A 21,009-nucleotide genomic window follows, 5' to 3' on the forward strand; every position below is an offset into this window, starting at 1 on the left:
GGCTACATGTTATTTTCACGGGCGCGCGCTGAAGTGTCGTGTGGAGGTACACAGGTAGGTAGAGAACAGTAGCTGACACTTGATGTGGTAATCCCTTGAAGCAGCTTGAAAGAAGCACAGTGCGCGATGAGACACGAAGTATAGCCGGTAAATTTGTTCGGAATCTTTACAAATGTATATTTTGTTTCATGAGGTAGTGTTTGAATGTAGAGCGCTTGGGCTGATTATGAGAGCTGAGTGAGTATGAGGCGATGTAACTGCGACCAGCCCCAACGTTACACACAAGGAGCGCTCGGCCCCGGGGTTAGAGGCGATGCACCTGTGTTGTGTGTATGTACGTACACTCGGTGGTAACAATCAATGGATACTCTGAGTATTCGTGGATATATGCGTGCAACTGGCAGTGTGTGTGGTAGTGCCTAGTGCAGTAGTGGTAGTGATTTCTATGTAGAACCATGTCCATGGTACTGAGTACAATATTGTATTGTCTACACTGTCTATGTGCATACATTATGTGGATATGTGCAGAAGGGTAAAAAATGCTCTTAAATTAGCCTGACAGCTTGATTTTACTTGCGTGCACAACACTTTTATAAAGCCTAGGCCATTTAATATGCTTCAGGGGAAGTAGACAGAAAGATCCGTCTGTCCGGAGGAGTCTTTTATTTTTTTTTGACGTTATCGCTCTCCTCAGGAGGGGATCCGTGAAGCCAGATGCAGTCTCCGTGGAACATTTCCCCTATGACCAGATACAGACCGATCTTTCGGTCAACAGGGGAAGGTGCATTTCGTCACTGGGCTGGGGCGACAAGACCTCGTATCTTACTATCTACAAAATGTCAAATGTTCAGGATAACGATAGCCAAAAAACATGGCGGCCAAAGCACTGTGGTGAATGGGATAGATAGCCTTTCCTTTGACATGCCGTGGTGGCTTCATTTTTAGAGTAAGACAGTTGGGATTTGGAAAGTACATCACTTTAATACTTAACCCATGCATTATTTGACCTGCAAATCCAAAAAAAGTCATTTTCACCAAAATTGCAGATACAAGGTCTTGTCACCCCAGCGACGATTTGTGAATTAATTAGGTTGAGTTTAAAACAACCCTGTTTGCAGCAGGCATGGCCCTTGCCTTGTACACAGGGTGCCTATTTTCGGCAGAGGACGTTTCATTCACATTGATTAAAAGGCCCAATCAGGTGTCACTTCCCATAACACTTGTAACTTCTGCTTATGTTCTAAAGTGGGACCAAAGATCCTACACTCCATAAGATGGTCAATTCTTAGTCGAAAAGTGAAACGCTGCGGCTTGGAATTGTGGGATTTTTAAGGAGTGCGCCAACTAGCGTTTAGCGGGGATAGTTTCCGTATGAGCTGTACTTTCCTGATTGATGGGCAATATGTTTTTGTAGAACCAAGACAGACAGGCTAAGACAAGAAAGAAGGAATTTTCTTAAAGAATCGTGAGTAAATTACCTAAGAATTGGTGCAGTGCATTGAAATGCATCAATAGCTGCACCAAACCATCAGCAAGTTTATCATTGTTTCGATTTCCAAAAGACTGGGCACTGCAAGTTTTCGTCTCGCCTCCCTGGTCACAGTAAGCGGTAGACTCGCACACAGCTTGCTCAGCTCCGCTCGCAGGTCGCTATACACTCGCTGTGACTGTGCACGTGCACAAATTATTGCGAGCTGCCTTTGCAAAAAGCTAATGCTTGCTTGATGTATACCCTCTCAAAGCTAGCGGGCGGCAGCCACTTCTGTTTCACCAGTGGCCGTGTAAAATCGGGAGAGTTGATCATCTTATGGAGTGTAGCCTAGGATCTTTGGTGGAACTGAGCACACATGATGTTCATTTAGTCTTTTAGATCCAACTGTTCTATGAATGAGATTGCCCCTGCCACATCGGCACCCTGCTGCAAACGGGAGTAACACTCTGGTAGTAGTACTAGACCAGTAATCAACAGCTGCTGTCACTTACAGGTACCGGTACTTGACAGAATCTTGGTTTGAAAGGTGGCTGTTTTTAGCTCACCTGAGCCAAAGACTCAAGTGAGCTATTGCGATCGCTCTTCGTCAGGCGTCCGGCGTGCGTCGCGCGTAAACTTTTTACATTTTCATCTTCTTCTTGAGAACCCCAAGACAGATTTTCACCAAACTTGGCAGGTACCTCCCCTAGGGAATAGGATATCAATTTGTTCAAGTGGGCACCATGGCCCACCTGGGGGGCCCCAGGGGGGCCCAAATCCCCCAAAATTAAGGAATCTTTAAAAATCTTCTTCTCTAGAACCAGAAGTGATAGGGCTTAGATAATACTATGAGTTAGTACATTGATGACTGTAGTTGGGCAATTCCGCGGTTAGCAACGTTACATTTGAACAAATTTAGATATTTGTTTTTACCACTAAATTACCATTTATTCATTTAAAGTTAAAATTATGTCAAAAACATGTTCATCCTTCCCATGTTTATGATACAGAAAAGAATGAACACAATCCAAGAAATATTAGAAAAGCTATAGCAACTTAAAGGGCTGGTTAGTAATGTTACGAAAAAAGGACATGACAAAAAAATCAATGTAACAAAAAGTGTGCAAAAATTCAAGTTACTTCAAACAAAGTGTTGCATTAATTTCAATTATTGCATCATGACAAATGTTCATGCAAATTTTTTGAGCAGTTTGACCGATAATTTTTTAGCTAGACCCCCAAAAGCATGGTTAGTAACGTTACGGTTAGTAACGTTACATTTGTCCGGAGTAATTCCGCAGGTCATTTCACCCTTTTGTAATTGACAAAATGTCACAAGACTTCTGGAGTATTTAGATGTATTCATCTTTTACCCTTTAGCAAAACTTTGAGGAAAAAATTTCGAAGGAACCCACTGTAATTTGCATTTAAGTGAATTTCAGCGTCCCCAGTCCCACATGTACATTTTAAATGATGGTTTTAGATCTCGCAAAATCAATAAATACGAAAAATAGAATCTACTGAATTTGAAAGACCCTAATGATTGGTGAACATCCATGACATTAGTTGATACCTAGATCAAAGGGTAAGATAAAGAGGCACATTTCTTTTATCCATGTCATGTCCACCTAACTGCGGAATTGCCCAGTTTCAAGTTTGTTCATGGGATTGGCGGAATCAGGGGTGCCCACCCCCCCCCCCCCCCCCCTTTTGGGACCCAGGAGAGGGGATGGGTCCTAATGGGACCTGAATTGTACATGTTCATCTTTTTGAAAACCTCAGGATGAATTTTGACCAAACTTTAATAGCAGGTAGCATCCCTAGGGGATAGGATCTCATTTCCTTCAAATGGGCACCATGTCCCTCTTGGGGGCTCATAGGGGGCCCACCCCCCCCCCCCCACATTAAGGAATATTTAAAATCTTCTACTCTAGAACCAGAAATGATAAAGCAAAGTTAATGCCATGAGTTTGTACATTGATGACTTTAGTTCCAAGTTTGTTCATTGCAGATCCAGGGCTAGTTGCCCCCCACCCTGGAGTTGAGGGGGGGGGGGGATCCCTGGCAGACCTAAGTTTCCAATGTTCTCAGGTAAGATTGTGCAAGAATGCATGGAAGGTGAAATTGCGATACTCAGGTGAGCGCGTGACCCCTGGGTCTCTTGTTTGTGGATGTATTCAAATAATCTGAGGGGAAAAAAAAATAGAAGAAAATTATTAGAAAGTATGTGGCACGTGATCTTTTGGCCACATAAGTGGTGTCAGGGTAACTTACATACTACCTACTTTAAATTTTATACCAGTCCTTACCAGAGCTACCAAGTCTCACGCATTCTGCGTGAGACTCAAGCATTTAGGGTCTGTCTCACGGTCTCACGCATGGCACCCATTTTTCTCACGCATCTGGTGAAGTCTGCAATTTGGGCCAAAAATAAGGGCCATAGCTCAAAGGATGAAAGTGATAGTTGCAATTGAAGGTATATTTCCCTTTTGCCTTTCAAAATTAGTAAAAAATAGTCACTTAAGTATGCACCAGATCGCATCATTAAGAGCTAATAATTTAAAAAAGCTCCCTACCATGGGAGGGGGACACCCTCCTCGTTCGCGTGCGCATGCGCGCGAGCGCCGAGACGCCGAGTCATAAAAATCTCACTCATAAAAGTTTTTTGAACTTGGCATCTCTGCCCTACTTTACTTTTACTTTTCTGGAATAATGGTGGTCAGAGCCTGTTCATTGATCCAGATTGTATCCTCGGATGCTCTTGATCCTTCCAATACATGTGTATTGCTTGGGCTAATATTTATCTATTCAAATATGTATCTTAAAGTGATATTCTGAAAATCTATGGGACATGCACATGGCAGGGAGGGGTGAAAAACTGCTCAAGACCAAGAACCTAACTTGAAGGAATACAACTCAACGTGCATTTGCAAGGCTGCATAGTCCCTTTAACCCTATTCCCACTGGGGGAGGGGGCATTTTGGCCCCCCTCGACGTTTCGCATGATTATTCTGCAATGTGTGATGCTCTCACCGCGACATTTTATGACTTTTTTCTTTCAAGTATCACACAACTTTTGAGACCAAATTTGTTGCTCCCGGGCATACCGTTTTGAAGCCACGCCCCTTTGAAAAAAATTCATCGACCCCAAAAATTGCTCAAAAACATGATTTTGTGTACAAATCCAATGTACATTGTGTTTTTGCAATTAATTCATATAAAAATAAATATTTTTACTTTCAGTGGCTGATAATGATTTATTTTAGCCTGATTATAAATGCTCTAAAAAGTTTCTGCGACAAATTTTGATGAAAAAACAAAAACAAAAAGTAAAAAAACAAAGAAATACATGCTATTCAATAAACAGTAAAATACATAAGAAATAATTATGAAGCCGAATTTTTGCTTCAATATTATTGTTGAGGATATTGAAAAGAATATGTTTACCAAAAGTAAGAAGTCTTCGAGCTTTATTTTTTGATCTATGGGCAAGAAAATATTTTTTTTGGCGTAAATTAGCGTAAATTAATTAATATAAAATACATAAATTGAAATTTGAGAAATCTAACTGTACAGTCATGTAGATTACATTGGCCTCTACCTTAGTGCAATTTTTCGCGAGGATCGCGCGATCCATGACCGAGATCTGAAGGGGGGGCCAAAAAGGCCCCCCCCCCCCCAGCTGGTTTCAAGTCCCTCGAAAAACCCGGTGGGATTAGGGTTAAGAGAACCATTATGTTTTTTTGAGTTGCTATGTGGTAATAATGATTATGATGATAACAGTAATGGGATTTGAAAATCGGTCACTTATTCTTGATTGTACATGAAGTTTGTTACACACTTAATCCTTGTATTACTTAGTCTTGTCATTATATCTTGTCTGTTTTGTATTTTGTCAATAATTCATAGATTCCTGATGATACAGATGGCATGCTCGGATGATGCCTGCATCTGTAATCCCGATTTCTACACCAGGAATTGCAGTATAACAAGACTCTGTCTCTGTACACTTTGAGTACTTTAATAAGGAATTGTCCAAGTGCATCAGCTGTTGCTGTGATAAGGAAGATCAGGGTCAACTACTGTACCAGCATTATTTCACAATGGCTGGGACTGGGAAAAGCACTCAGCATGGCTCAAACAGTCTACCGTTCTGGCTGATGTCTCGCCTGTATGCGGCTCGTGTCACCATTCTATGGGTCATGACCTTTCTGATGTTAACAGGATTCATTCTCAAGGGAGTTGTGGAGGAATTCTGTGAACAGTGTGAATTAGAGGATAAGCTGGCAAGAAAATCTGTCCCAACATCACCACAGGAAGCCGCAAGAGCAGTGTCAAATTCATGTAAGTTGTGAGGGTAATATTATTTCCACTACCTTCTACAGGAGGTAGGACAAGTGCTCTGTTATTATGTTAAAAAAGTGAAAAAAAAAAATCTTTATATTATTCTACACATACGGCCTTTTTTACGATCAGTGGTGTAACTTTTGTACTCAGAGGGTCAAAATTTCAAACAAAATATTTTTTCATTATTCTGTTTGATTCCTGTTGGAAAGTATTCAAATTTTTGAAAAAATAACATTTCAGACCTTAAAGCTGAAGAGTTATTAGTGTAATTTAAGGAAAACCCTGGCACCTGAAGTAAATTTAAGCAAAATTGTGTTTTCATGAATTGCACCATAATGACAAAACTGTAGTCAAACTTCACCATGCAAAGTTTATATGGCTAACAACAATACATAGTTTGTGAATCAAAACTATTTGGGGGTTGAATATAAAGTGAATTTAAAAAAAAATACATGAGATTTACAAATTTTTGGTAAAAATACCAATTGACATGCAATTTTTAAGATTTTAACTATTTTTTGGAGGGCAAGCCAGGTCAAACTCTATACTATAACAAGTCTTTAAGAAGGGCTACCTTCCTATGTAGGTTAAATGAAATTCCAATCATTTCTTTAAATCTTGGATTTTTCACACATGGATGTTTCGGAGGTGACAGTTAACATAATAGAATGTTTCGGAGGTGACATTAATATTAACACTCAGTTTTTTTGAGAATAAGTGACAATAACACAAAACTTCTTCTTTTTATCAATGTTTTTGATAATTATAACTCGAGAACAAGAAATTAACTCCTGTTTCAAGCAGATAAACCACACAGAACAAGTGTTTTTTTAACACTTCATTAATTAGCATGGGCACCGGTAGTTTGCCTTCCATTTGGACGAAGGTTGTAAGCTAAATATTGTAATCTGAAGAAACATGGCATTCCATTTTCTACCTTACATTGAGATGAGGGTGTGAGATCATTTTAGTAATGTTTCTTTGCTCTCAGAACATTTTATTCCACAACACCAGGGAAGAATCACTTCGTTTCGGAGGTGACATTCAATGTTAACATTGTGTTGAAATATTCATTTACAGTAAGAATATGACGGACATATTTAAAGCTAGATATTGTAACCTGAAGAAACATGGCATTCCATTTTCTACCTTAAATTGAAATGAGTGTGTAAGATCATTTTAGTAATGTTTCTTTGCTCTCAGAACATTTTATTCCACAACACCAGGGAAGAATAACTTTGTTTCGGTGGTGACATTCAATGTTAACATTGTGTTCAAGTATTCATAGTATAATGTCCCCCCCCCCCCCCCCCCAAAAAAAAAAAAAAAAAAATACAATTAGACTTTTTCATTGATATCACCCAATATGATTAAATCAGCTAAAATCTACTTTGGGGTCTTAAATTATAACATCTTAGCTCTATTTTGCAGAAAGCCCCTGTCAATTTGGTTAAGTGGTCTCAAAGAAATGTGGATTGTTATAAAGGATGTCAAGAGTCTGATTCTTCCAAGTTTAGCACTTGGATGCTCTTGGAACTGCATATTAATGTGTAAACACAATATACAGAACTTGGAGGGAAGGGATTCCTGACATGCTCTACAAAAATCCTCATTTGTCTTTGACCTCTGAAGCAAATTGAATGGGGTTTTCTGTATTAAAGGTGTGGGCAATGAGTTATAGTTTCAATCCCTCAAATTGTATTTTAGATTGATTCACTATCTTTAAAGTTATCGTTGCGGAGGGTACCATTGTAATTTTTTAGTGGGGACATAGGTTATGAATGCCAAAAGCAAAAATTCTTATTTGACTTGTATTATGTTTTTGTTTGCACATAGTATTATAAATAGATTAATTCAAGGATGTTCATGAATTCTTCATCATTCTTGATAGCCACCATACAAATGTTATGATACTGGTGAAAGGTGTTTGGTTCATCTGGGATAAATTTTCTATATACCAGACTCATTTAAACTGTTGACATTACTAAAATATATTTTATGTATCTTTCTGAATTGCTTGAAAATTAACAGCAAATCATATATATTAGTCACTTTTGAGAGTAAAAAGTATAAGATAAGAAAAAATCATTTTATTGTTTTGGAGGTGACACAACACAGAGACAACCCAACTTCTCAGGTGTTAGCTAATACAATTGTGAACATTCATGTCTTTCCTCATGGCTTTAATTTTCAAATATAAGCTCTTTCTTTCAGTTCTTACTTGTTATTTTGTTTAGTTATTCTCTTTCGTGATAGTGGATACCAGCTCATATTTTGTTTTAGATTGTAATTCATACTAATCTTTAGCAAATTTTTACAGTTTGGTTAAGACAACAGTTTGTGTTTCCCAGCTGAAGAGAGCAGCATAATGCGTTTGTGTGAACTTATGGGGAAATTTTTTTTTAGTTCAGTAATTTTACCCATCAACTTCACAGAAGGTCCCGGACACAAACTGGTATCAAATAACCCTATAAGGGACCGAAAAAGGACAAGTTCACCTCAGTAGACACGAGAGTTGAGTAGATACAGCAATATTAGTAAAACACATCAGTGAGAGTTTGAGGAAAATAAGGCAATCCGTTCCAGAGTTATGAATTTTTGAAGTTTCTGCTCAGTCAAAGCTGAATGAGAAGACTTCTATAGCTTGTGATGTCACACGTGTACAAGGATATAGACAAAGTATCAAGAAAATTCAACATATTTTCACTTTTCTTGCATAACAAAAGAACACTTGACTTCTCTCTTTTGGAAGGCAGGGTGAATAATATTGCCCTAACATACATCAGTAGCAAGTTGAAGAGATGTGCACTTTTTCAAAAAGTAAAGTTTTGTGAAATTCACTTATATTTTCTTTTTATCGTTGTATGCATGTGACATCATACATTGTCGTAGTCGTCTCATCCAGCAGTGATTGCATCGATATTTAAAAAAGACCATAACTTTTGAATGGATTGTCCAATTTCCCGAACTTTCAATGATGTGTTCTACTAATGTTGTTGCATTCACTCAATCCACATGTATATGAAGGTGGACTTGTCCTTTAAGAAACCATTTTCTTTTCCTTGAAATTCCAGTACTTAAAGCCAAATTCTAAGATAAAACATAATAACAAAACAAGGTAAACACGTCATCAAAATTATATTGAGATAGAACTACAAATCTTGTTTTTGGATCTTTCCCTTTCCAGTCCTGGGGACTTGTTCCTCTGTTCACTTTAGTTGTCAGATAACTTCAATAATATTTAAAAATACAATGTCATAAACAGTTGGTTCAACTTGGAAAATGTAATAATTATTGTCATATTTAAAAAAAAAAAGTCACACAATTTTGTTTATGATTACCATGTTGTACATGGAAAAACAACAACTAAGAATTCAAGAACAAGTTGTGCACCAGCTATAGGCATGTGGCCTTTTTGTGGAGTTTGATTATTTTATGATTTTTTTTTTAAGATTGTGGACTAGGGCATGCATGAACTGCCACATGTATCACTTTGGTATCAAGGGAATTCTGGTGAGCTAGGTATACAAAAGTCACTTCTACTGTGATGATTTTGTAGATATTAAATGTATTTGAAAATGTTAATAGATAGTGAAAAGGAACTGAAGTCTTGCCTTTCACTATCACATAACAATATGGTGTTAACAAACAATGTCACCTCCGAAACACAAGAAAAAGCAACCTACATGGAAAGCTGTGATTGGTAAATCTTCACAACTAAATTGCTTAAATTGGAAATCAAGTTTCTAAGATGAAAGCATCTATATGTTTACTTAACTAAAGCAGGAGAATTGATCTTGATTACAATATTATATATACAACAGATGGGTGTATTTTGTGCATTCTCTTTGTTAAAAAAGTGAAAAAATGTAAATTTGCACTAAAACGTACAGTATAGTGATAAAAATAAGAGTGAGAGTGTGTTAGTTGATTTCTCCACTTTGAGACTGATGTTACTAAAATAAATGAAACCATTGGTGTACATGATATGGTTTCTCTTCAATAGAAATGAGCAAAAACTCTTGTTAATAGTGTTTTGTCACCTCCGAAACAGTAATTCTTAGTTTTTATCAGATCTTTTATTAATCTCTAGAAAATTCTCACTTCCTGTTGCCATATTACTATTTTCATCTAAAAGAGATTCCTGTCAATTGGACAGAATGAAACAAAATTGCTTTGTCTTCGAGAAATTATCAAATATAATACGCTTGTTGTTTCGGAGGTGACGATTGTTTCGGAGGTGACAAGTGTTAACGGAAAATTGTAAATTGCTCCGAAATGAAAACAGGAGGCTACATTTCTACTACCTTCCTTCTGAGATAATGTGAGGGGATATGTTACATGTAGGCATGAGACTTGGTAGGTCTGGACGTCACAAAGCTTTAGTACCAAGTGGTAGTCTTCTCATCCAGTGATGGCAGCAATGAAACTTTAACAATTCATAACTTTTTGAACAGATTGTCTGATCTTCCTCAAAATTTCACTGATCATTGTGTTCTATTGAAATTGCTGCATTTTCTCAAACCTTATATTAGATGAACTTGTCTTTTAAGAGCATTCTGCAGTATCTGTGGATATTTTTTTTTTTTTTAAATGGTAATAATGGTCTGTGTCAAACTTGCTTGTATTCAACTGTGAGTGCCATCTGTTAGAGATTTGAAGAAGTGCCATGAAATTTGAGTGTGTTATTTAAAATACTGAATATGCCTGATAGTAACTACAATGTAGTATCCAGTGAATGATCTCATGCTCTTCACTGATTAGCTTTACAAATGCTTGTTCAAGTCATGGTCTGATTTAGGGAATCTAAAACATGCTACAGAGTGAGTGGAACATTACTACATGTATCTGTGAATGAATAGCTATATTTGTCACATAGATAAACTCCACATTGTTTTTTTTCTTCTTATTTTTCTCACCACAATCAATATCAGCAAGGTGTAATATTACACAAATGTGCCCCTTTCTGTAATATAGCATGTTTATTGCACATTGTAGTCGAGTAACCAAATGCTGCATATTTTGATCAAGAGAGTAACATACACCCTCTGAATTACTTTGTTTTTTCCTCAGCCGCATCCTGTCTGACAGTGGATTTTGCAAAAGAAGGAAGCCAGGAGCTGGTGGCACTGGCAAGCTACCCTGGGTCAGGGAATACTTGGTTACGGCATCTGATAGAACACTCCACTGGCATATACACAGGCAGTGTGTATACTGACAAGAAGCTGTTGTCAGGTGGTGGGTCCTTGCTTTGAATGATAGTCAATCCACGGACCCCGTTTACAGTGCGAGGCTCGGCCGTGGCCGAGCCGCAGCCGAGCCCATCCCCGCTTCATTGTAAACGCACGAAAGGCCAAATGCGAGGCCAAAATTGGCCTCGCATTTGGCCTCGCTCTGGAGGTGGTCTCGGCCGCGGCCGAGCCGCAACCGAGCCGCGGCCGAGCCCGGCCTCTTCTTGGTGTAAACGCAAACTGGGCCAAATGCGCGGCCAATTTTAGTCTGCCTTCCAGATCCTCTGCCCGTACTATTTCGCTATTCACGATATTAACCCCCTCAACGTCGACAACTAGTATAGTTTAAGGTGGTTTTGTCCTGCAAAGGATTTTTCCTTCGGCAAAGGCCTTTGCCCGAACGGCGACTTTGTCGCAACGGAATCCAGTTGGCAAAGGGTCTGAAAACCAGACTATACCAAATTGCGTTTGTTTACAAGCAGAGCGCCACTACGACAAAATATTGAAAGGTTTGAATTAAAAGCGCGGCCGAGCCCAGCAGTGTAAACGGACAAAATTGCGAGGCTCGGCCGTGCAATTGAGGCCGGGCTGTAAACGGGGTCTTAGAGACATGGTTGCCCAAATAGCAGTCCACGTTTAATTAACCCATTGAGGACGGTTTGATTTTGCTACAACATGCATTTCCCATAGACTCCTGACCGAGTGTTCGCGGGACTCGTCCTCAACGGGTTCAGATGGGCAACTCCCCTTAAAAGACAGTCCTCAGGACTGGAAGTTTTCTTTTGTTATATCAAAACTTTCTTCTAGCTGAACAAATAAAGTATATTATACAAAGATGTAGATGATAATTTTTGGACATGAGAATTTTTGCTTTGTTGTTATTACCTCCCCCCAAGGAAGGAGGAGGTTAAGTGATCATCGGAGTTGGTTTGTCTGTTTGCAAAATAACTCAAAAAGATGAGTACGGATTAAAATGAAACTTGCAAAAAAAAGTTGACATTGACACAAGGAACACCTCATTCAATTTTTGTAGTGATCTGGGGATTTTTGGCATATAAGGTCTACAAACTTGGGGTTCAAGCTGTGCGTACTGGAGTTTATATTAAAAATGTGCACTAAAGGGCATACTCTGCTCGGGCAAGGCACCGTGCAATGACACAAACAAAATGCTTCTATTTGGGGAAATTGCATGCGTGTAAGGGTGGAAATGAGTTGCTGGCTTGGCAGAGGTCTGTGCTCTCCAAGTACTTTTCTAGTTGTGTTTGCTATCATGCACTTGTCAATGTAATGACTCACCCCACTACCCCCGGACATGGGTGCGTCATTTCCTCGTTTGGTCCGTCAAATTTGTGACCCAGGTGTTCGTCATTTTACCAGCTTTGTCCGTCAAATTTTTGACCGAGGGGTGCGTCAAAATCCCATCATTGTCGGTCAAATTTTTGACCGAGGGGTGCGTCATGGTACGTCACTTGGCTATGGAAAATAACACGCATTATTCTGAACCGAGGGGTGCGTCACTTGGCTATGGAAAACTGCACACATTTTTGCACGCTACCAGTACCGTATACACGTACCGCGAGTGAAATTACAGCGAGCGTTTTCCCGCGGCAAGTGAAAATCAAAGTCGGGAAGCGTTTTGGAATAAGAGGGAAAAATGCTTGCCAGAATCTGGCAAGCAAATAATTTAAAAGCCACCCTTTCTCCTCACATTTTCTATCCAACAAACCCATGAAATCACGCATACTCAATCTCAAACCAGGGACTGTTTAGCGATGTAACAATTTCAACCTTACTGTCGAACACTGTATTAGTGCCTATTGCATATTGCGATGCAACACCAACACACATTGCTATCGAAGAAAGTTCATTTATATTCCAATACAATGTGCGTCTAAATAATGTTTTGTGGTGACAAAGGCGAAGTTTTGACAGTAAAAGAAGCGGCAGCAGAAGAAACTGCCTGCCGCATGCCATTTTCTGCTCGCGGGATTAGCCCGACGAGACGCGCGACGCTGTTAGTACGCTGTGCGAATCTCTACGTACAGCGACTGGGCTGTGTATACTCGCGGGAATGCCATGGCGTGGTGTGTGTACCTGCGCTACAGTACGCATCCACCGGACTAGCAAAGGCCGCGCACACACAGCGCATCTGCACACGTGATTGTCATGTATGGATTGCATGCACAGAATACATACACACTGTACGGAATATCGTAGCAGCAGCGTGATGTACGGTGAATGACGGTGTGGTGCTTACAGGGCCAGGGTAAGGGAAACTTGCCGAAACTTTTACAAATTATGTTTACGAACCAAAACAAAATGAAATTGCTTGAATAAAACGTATGCAAAAATCGTTTCAGTATTTTCGGGGGTGCGTCAAATGTCCCGAGGATGTCCGTCAAAAAAGTGACCGAGGTGTGCGTCACTTTCAACGTGTTGTCCGTCAAAAAAGTGACTGTGGTGTTCGTCACTTGCAGCGTTTTGTCTGTCAAACAAGTGACTGTGGTGTCCATCAAAAACCCTGTGTGGTCAGTCAAAAAATGACCATGACGCACCCATGTCCGGGGGTAGTGGGGTGCGTCATTACATTGACAAGTGCATAATTGGAGCATGCTGTATATATTGATGATGAGTGGCAGAAGATGGAGCATACAGAATGTTCCATCCAAAGAATCTTGAAACACTCTGGAGGTCAAGATCAAAAAGTCCCAGGTCAAAGGTTACTTGTTGCCCTCCTGAAAGAGCATTTCTAACCCAAGGCTGTAGATCTTCTGTACACTCCTGACAAAGGTCATTGTGTCATGCATGTACAATGTATTTCAAATGGGTGTCTGTGGTATTTCTATGTAGATTTTCTGTTGTAACCATTTTTGCAGCATTATACAATTGTATATTGTACCTTTAAGCTCACAATGTGCTCAGAACAGCTTGTGCACCTCATAATACAGTAAATTTGTAGTGCGCTTAATCACAGTTCTTATCCAATACTTCGTGCTTCCCAAAGTCACTCTGGAATATGAAAAATATCATTTTTCTTTTGTTAATTATCATTTGCCATTTATGCTAACATGTGGAAACATTCTTGCATGGGAGAGCATCCAAAAATAGTTTTGTGAAATGTTAAAAAAGATCCAGTATCAATTTATCAAGTTAGTCTAACTCCAGACTGATATTTGACTAACCCATATAATTACTGTAAAACGAGAAATGTTCGGCTGCATTTTAATTTCGCGAATTTCACGAGCGCCAACATTCGCAGAATCAAAGTGCATGCGAAAGTTCTTGCCTACACAATATGCATTGGATGCCAGGGGTAATTCGCAAAAATTTCATGCTGCATGAAAGGCCATCGGCTCCAATTCTCAAAATTTTCATGCAGCGAATTTATTGTGTTTTAAAGTATATGGTGCCCCATTTTTGTATGATAAATGCAGATAAGTGTGATGTGTTTTGTGTTTTGCCCTTGTAATTTGTAATTTTGATAATGATGAGAACCATGCATAAACTCTTGAGCATGACAATGTGAAAGATATGAATGATTCTTTGTGTGTATACCAGCTGTAATGGGATCACGAGAAATTCCGTTGAATTATGCGTGAGTGTCTCACAAGTACAATGTCTGTCACAGACTTCTCACACCTACTGTTGGTTTTTTCTTGGTCTAGTTAATGCAATTTCTCGGTTGCCTTCTTCTGTTTATGAATGACCAGGTTTTCATGGCGAAGAGAGGGACTTTATGGAAAGATCAGTTTTGGGAGTGAAAATGCATCGCTGCAGCAAAAGAGAGTTGAAGAAGTTTGATGCTGTTGTGTTCCTGGTGAGGAACCCATACAACGCCATGGTCTCCGAATGGCACAGATACCATTCTTCCCAACACACCGGCACAGTGGACCTTGATACGTTTAAGAGCAAAGGTATGACTTATGGACGATTGCATCACAAAACCAACAACAAAGTCGCCCAAGAAGATTATTTTGTTGTGATCAGATATTGGTGGAAGAGATTCTCAGTTTACAGAGAGTGATAAAAGACTCATCCTGATTGGATTCTCTTTAATCCTTGAAAGAAGAGATGGAAGTAGAAATTACTGTTGAGAAAACATGACTATTGAAGTAAATATTCAGTGTATATTTATTCACTCGTTGTTTTCCGTAGTGATAAAACTATTTCAAACTTTAACATATTATGCTATAAAGGGGTGATTAGATTATCCTTAAACTGGGCATGATCATTTGGTCCATTTAATGCAGGATTACTGGGCCCCGTTTTATCAAAAGATATAATCGATTATAAATTTCCTTACCGCACAGGCTACTATTAGAAATCACCTATATTATCAATTATAACTCTTCATAAAACAGGGGCCTGGTGTGTCAAAGTGTCTTTACTTTGCTTTGTGCAAGAGTTTCAAATGCATGTCTCGTACACCACATGGGGAGAAACCAAAGTTGAATCATGGTTATTACCAAAAATGCTTGAAGCGTGTTGTTAAGTATTACTTGCAGACGTACATGTTGGAAGGGTTACTCTTGAAGATTGCACAGAGAAACTTTAAAGGTCCTTTTTGATCAAGAACACATTATTTGTTAAACTACTGGAAAATCAACCTTTGGAATGGTTTTGTTTTTGGATTGGTTTTGTGATATGTTGTCACACATAATCTCTCTGTGTAGCACACAGTGCTTACATGTATATCTAATCCCCAAATCCGACCCATTTTGTGTTTCTTTCTGTTCCTACAACAAATGCTTCAGAGTGAACCAAACGTACACTCTGGGGACAGTGGCTTGCTTGTTGTCTGTAGCACTTTGTGTTTTTGTTGTTTTTTTATGATAGTTATTTTCATTTGAAAATAACCAAGTCTGATACTAGATATCAATGTGATGATTTTATCCTGCAAAGGGTATCAGTCTGAGAAGTGAAATTTAATTGAAAAGTAATCCTTTTCAAATATTGATGATGGAATTACGTAGTAGGATAAACTTGTTCTCAGTGAGAGTAATGCTAGCAAGTATATTGGCAGATGGGTTAATATTTTAGTGTAATTGGACAAATGATATGAGAGTTGTGACTGTATCAATAGTTGTATATTTTCCAGAATGGCATAAAAGGCATGTTATATAAATGCCATGTTTTACAAGTCAAGTTTGGTTTGATGAACCATTACTGAAATGCAACATGCCACAGAACACCATTATTTGATGCATTGACTGTTGGATATAATGCGGTTGTCACATTTCTTATTTGTTTCTCTTAACTGCTGCCTTTGACTGAAATCTGTGAAGACTGAATGTACTTTGCAACTGATTTATGTTGATGTAGGGCAAATTGTCAATCAGTTGCAATGAAAACATATCAACGGAAGAATTTCATGAATTTGAATAATTACGCAGTACCCGCTGCATGCTATAGCCTAAGGATCAGAAGCAACACTTGCTGTCGGGCGAAAGCTCGGTGGTCTAGTGGAGATGACGCCTGTCCGGTGATCAGGAGGTCCTAAGTTCGCATCCTGCTCGAGTATGTACGCCCATGATTTTTTTTTTTCATCATGGCTACTAAAACACTGATCAATTCAGTGCTTATTTACGTCGATGTAGGGCAAATTGTCAATCAGCTGCAAGGAAAACATTTTGGAAGAATTTCATGAATTTGAATGAATGTACTTTTTTTGCAGTTTTCATTAACGTTCATATATCCTTGCGTCTTATGCAGAGTGGGAAGAATTTGTGGAGGAGGAAAGCATTCACTGGGAGAAAATGATGCGGAACTGTTTGAAAAAAAACGGGCGCCGCCTTGTCATCTTCTACGAGAACCTCCAGACCAACCTATTGATCGAACTTGCGCGCCTCATGGAGTTCTTCAAGAAGCCGGTCAACATCGATCGATTGAGATGCACGATTGAGAACGCCGAGGGCAAATTCCACCGCTCCAGCTCGTTTGACTTTGATCCCTTCACCCCAGAGATGGTGGTAGCAGTCAACCAAAGAATACAAAGTGCCGCAGCGACGCTGAAGAGCCTTACGGAGTTAGAGTTTCCAGAGGATTATAGGAGACCAGTAAAGTCATAGCAAAAAAAAAAAAAAAGTCACAGACATTGGACATGACGGTTAAAGATTCCAGTGGAGCTATCTCCTGGGTCAGTGTGGCATGACATCAACTTCTAGAAAAAGACTTGCGCATCCCGCAACCCATGCTGAAAATCAACAACTCAAACTTGTTCTGATGATCATGCACTTCTCTGGCACATCATATATTGACACCTGTAGTATTTTCAAAGCCACTGGAATTTTTTCCTCATTTTTTTTTTCTCCAAAGGCATTGGTATTAATGTTTTCAGTGTATTTGTCTGTGTCATTTTTTCTTCTTTTTTTTTAATTTCATGCTTTCCATGAACATAAAAATGACTTCAGCACTCTGGATACTGATACTTCATGTACATGTTAATAGCTTGATGATCATGCTGAAATTATAGAAATGTGGTCAAATCTAATGGTTACCTGTTGGAGATTACTACAAAATGTATTGTTTCAAGCAAAAATATGAGTTATTTGATGACATTGGTCATGCTTCGTACAAAAATCGTCTAGACTGTAGACGGGGCATTTCTGGAGTGCGATTAGCCTGTATGATTGTTTACAGTTAATCATCAAAAAGTTTGTCATGCCACACCATTTGCAGCAAGTGAAGTAATGTTTGAAGGCTTAAGCCATAGCAGACAGTTTCAATAGGATAACTTCAAGCATTGTGTGTTCAAGTTTGGAGTCACAAAGTTCCAAGGTCACAGAAGAGTCACAGTCACTCACATTGAAATTAATTGTGGTTTGTATGTGTATGATTCAATGGTAAAAAAAAAAAAAAAAAAAAAAAAAAAAAAAAAAAAAAAAAAAAAAAATGCGACATTACATTGCCAACCTGTGCATCCTGGTAAACTAAAAACATCCAGGAATTTTATGAGCCGAGCTTCCTCTTTTTTTTTTGTTTGTAAAGAAACCATTATTTCTTGATCTCTTTTGCTACAAAACAAAAATGTTGCAAAAGATGTGGGAAAATATGGTTTGAGGTACAAAAATAATGGGAAAAAGATTTGGCATTTTGAAGACAATTGTGTATGTAATAACAAAGCTCAACTCAATCCCATTCAGTTAAACTGATAGTTAGAATGACAAATATTATAAGTGACATCAACAACTCACATGAATTGAAGTCACTGAGATGTAAGAAAATGATTTGCTACCATCTCCATTCTAGACCCATGTTGAAATGTTTATGGAGCTCCTGCATAGCCGAGCATTTGTTCGGTGGGGGATCAATTTTGTGAGATAGACTGTATTACCATTCTGCTCCTAGAGTAATTAATTTCAAACATCAGTACTTTTTATATCGATCACCATATACAGGTAAACCTCCTTTCCTTTTCTGCCTAGACACCAAGGCTACTTGAGTTCTCACATTCTTGTTGCACTTTATATGTCAAGTTTCTTTTTTGTCTCTTTTTTTTTTTTTTGGGTAACTCTAAGTGTTCCTCAGATGTAGTGTTGAAGACTTTGTAGGTACAGTTGTATTAATGACGGAAATTTATGTCACTGCTAACACAATGACTTAACAGGTGCTCTAGTGATTTCATCAAACATTCTGCATGGTAACAGCTGCTTGATACTTTATATTAACCATGTGTACACGGTTCTAACCAAAAATTGAAGACGCAATTAATGTAAGATGTAATGTAATATAATCAATGTAAGGTACAATTTACAGACTTTACAAGTCTCGCTGATTCTGCAATAGGCTCTCTGAAAACTGTTATATCCTGTTATGTTTGAACAAGGGAATATACAGTAAAGGTCTTCCTTACTTGGGAATTTGCCCATTGAGTGCATGGTGATACACAAGTATATGCCTGATTGCTCTCTGGAACCTCCCTGGTTATGATGTGCAAAAGTCAGACAGTTTAATTTTATGTCCAGTGTTGAGGTGCAGCGTGGCAAATGGTGAATTCCTTGACAAGGTAGGGCCGACATAGAAGTCGGCTCTTCACAATACATTGTGACCTCTCCTATCCGGCCTCCCTTTATCCAGAGCTCTATTATCCGGATGCGATCTCTGCGGGATTTCTTTTTTTTGTTTTGTTATAATTACGGGGAAAAGGGGATTTCAAACAATTCCAAACAGTGTCCACTTTGCTGTTTAGTTTCGTCAACTCACTTTGTTTCTTTCCAAGACTGCTTGATATATTCCTCAATATTCAAGCAGCTATATTTGACATCAAATTGACTCCATTTTGGTTAAAACAAAACAACCACTGACAATTTTGCACTGACAGCAAAGAAAGAGTTTCAGTGTACGCTACCTGCTATAGCATGTACAGTGTACATGTGTAACTACTATTGGGAAGGCAGCTGTGTGTAGTAAACATTGAAACATTGAGTCTCCCATATAATTTGGCCAAATCCCTTATCCGGATGAGCGCTGGTCGCGACATGTCCGGAAGGGAGAGATCAGACCGTTTAACATTTTTGTTGTTGCTGTTTGCGCCATAGTCAAGGTTACGCATGACTTCATAGAAATTATGGTGCATGGCAGTGTGATTAGGGCAAATTTCACAGTGTGTGGCTGAAACAAATTAGGGGTGTGTGGAGGCATTTTTCTCAACACCTTGATGTCAATTTTATCTCTTCAACACAAAAGTATTTATATGTATGGATCAAAGGGCTTCTAAATTAATGATTATGAGAGCATCGTCTGCCATATACTCAAATTATTACTTATTGAGCCTCCCTCTATAAAATGTAAATTTGATATTTTCATAGTGTCTAAGATATCACTTGCATGCTTGCCCTTGCCAAGTGACTTTCCCTTCACTGTCACTGTTTCTGTACTGTGAAACAAGGAATGTTCACATGCATTTTAATTTTGCCAAGGCCAAGCTTCCCGAAATTAAAATGCACACGAAAGTTCTTGTCTATACTGTATGCATTGAATGCCAGGGGCAATTCTCGAAAATTCGTGCTGCAAGAAAGGCCATCTGCTCCAATTCGTGAAAATTTCATGCCACGAATATATCATGTTTTACAGTAATTAAATTTTTTCCTTGTGTTGTCACCCTGAATGATGATATCCCATTATACAGTATATGTATGGTTTGTTGTTGTTGTTTGTATATCAGAGCAAAACAAAATAACAAAAATTACCAGTACCATGGTATTCTTTCTACAGAATTCACAATTTCTTAAACTTCAATAATTGTAACTACCGGTAGTTTAGTTTTTGTTCCTCCAGTAGGACATAATGTTCAGGTTACTAGTATTTTTGTGTGTTTTAGCAGGTTTTGAAGTCATCCCACTTTTTGCACTTTAGATAGTAACAAGTGTTACAGAAGTGCCAAAGGGAAAAAAAGTTAACATGATTCATGACAGTGATAATTAAAGACTTACCATCTTTGATTCCAGATGTCTACATATCCCAAGGAAAGTAAAGCTATACTAATCTAAACTTTTAAAGTCAGTTATGTATACATAATTATATATATGACAGACAAGATTGAATATTGAAATTTAGTGTGGGTAAAATGCCCTTGATTTCTCCCATTGCAAATACTGACATAGATGAGGACAGGAAGAAAACATGCAAACGGAGATTTAAAGTGTTGGGACTAATGAATAAAATTGTGTATTGACTTATTGAAAGAAGTACAATATTGTTGAAATAGTTCTTTGTCCTGTCACTTTGCAGGCATTTACTCCCATTTTGTGTATGCTATAATTTCGGGTATTATGCATCCATTTGACTATGGATCAAATTGTACAGCATGTTTGGACGATATGTTTTGGAGGAAGGCATCTTTTGCTGTAGAGGTACAATGCAGTGTAAGGTAAATCAGTGCTGGTATCTCCAGTTCAATATCTTAGATCATCAACCATTTCCCTTGATAACTGCTTCTTGAATGAGTTTCCTTGAACACTT

The 21,009-nt window shown here is 38.6% G+C and overlaps 1 protein-coding gene across 3 annotated transcripts; it reads left to right on the forward strand.

Moving 5' to 3' along the window:
* The first annotated feature begins 54 nt into the window (after positions 1-54).
* Positions 55-19,232, forward strand: LOC140226983 (sialate:O-sulfotransferase 1-like). Of its 3 annotated transcripts, none has more exons than XM_072307417.1 (5): positions 55-147; positions 5,381-5,815; positions 10,892-11,056; positions 14,760-14,963; positions 16,762-19,232. In XM_072307417.1, exons 2-5 carry the CDS (start codon positions 5,575-5,577, stop codon positions 17,115-17,117), a joined length of 966 nt encoding a protein of 321 aa, XP_072163518.1. In that variant the 5' UTR covers positions 55-147; positions 5,381-5,574; the 3' UTR covers positions 17,118-19,232. The 3 variants fall into 3 exon arrangements, with proteins under 3 accessions (XP_072163518.1, XP_072163519.1, XP_072163520.1); XM_072307418.1 differs by having other exon boundaries at positions 10,892-11,053; XM_072307419.1 differs by having other exon boundaries at positions 10,892-11,023.
* The last annotated feature ends 1,777 nt before the right edge of the window (positions 19,233-21,009 follow it).

This window comes from Diadema setosum, chromosome 4, assembly GCF_964275005.1.
Source record: "Diadema setosum chromosome 4, eeDiaSeto1, whole genome shotgun sequence".
In the NCBI taxonomy this organism is placed as follows: domain Eukaryota; kingdom Metazoa; phylum Echinodermata; class Echinoidea; order Diadematoida; family Diadematidae; genus Diadema; species Diadema setosum.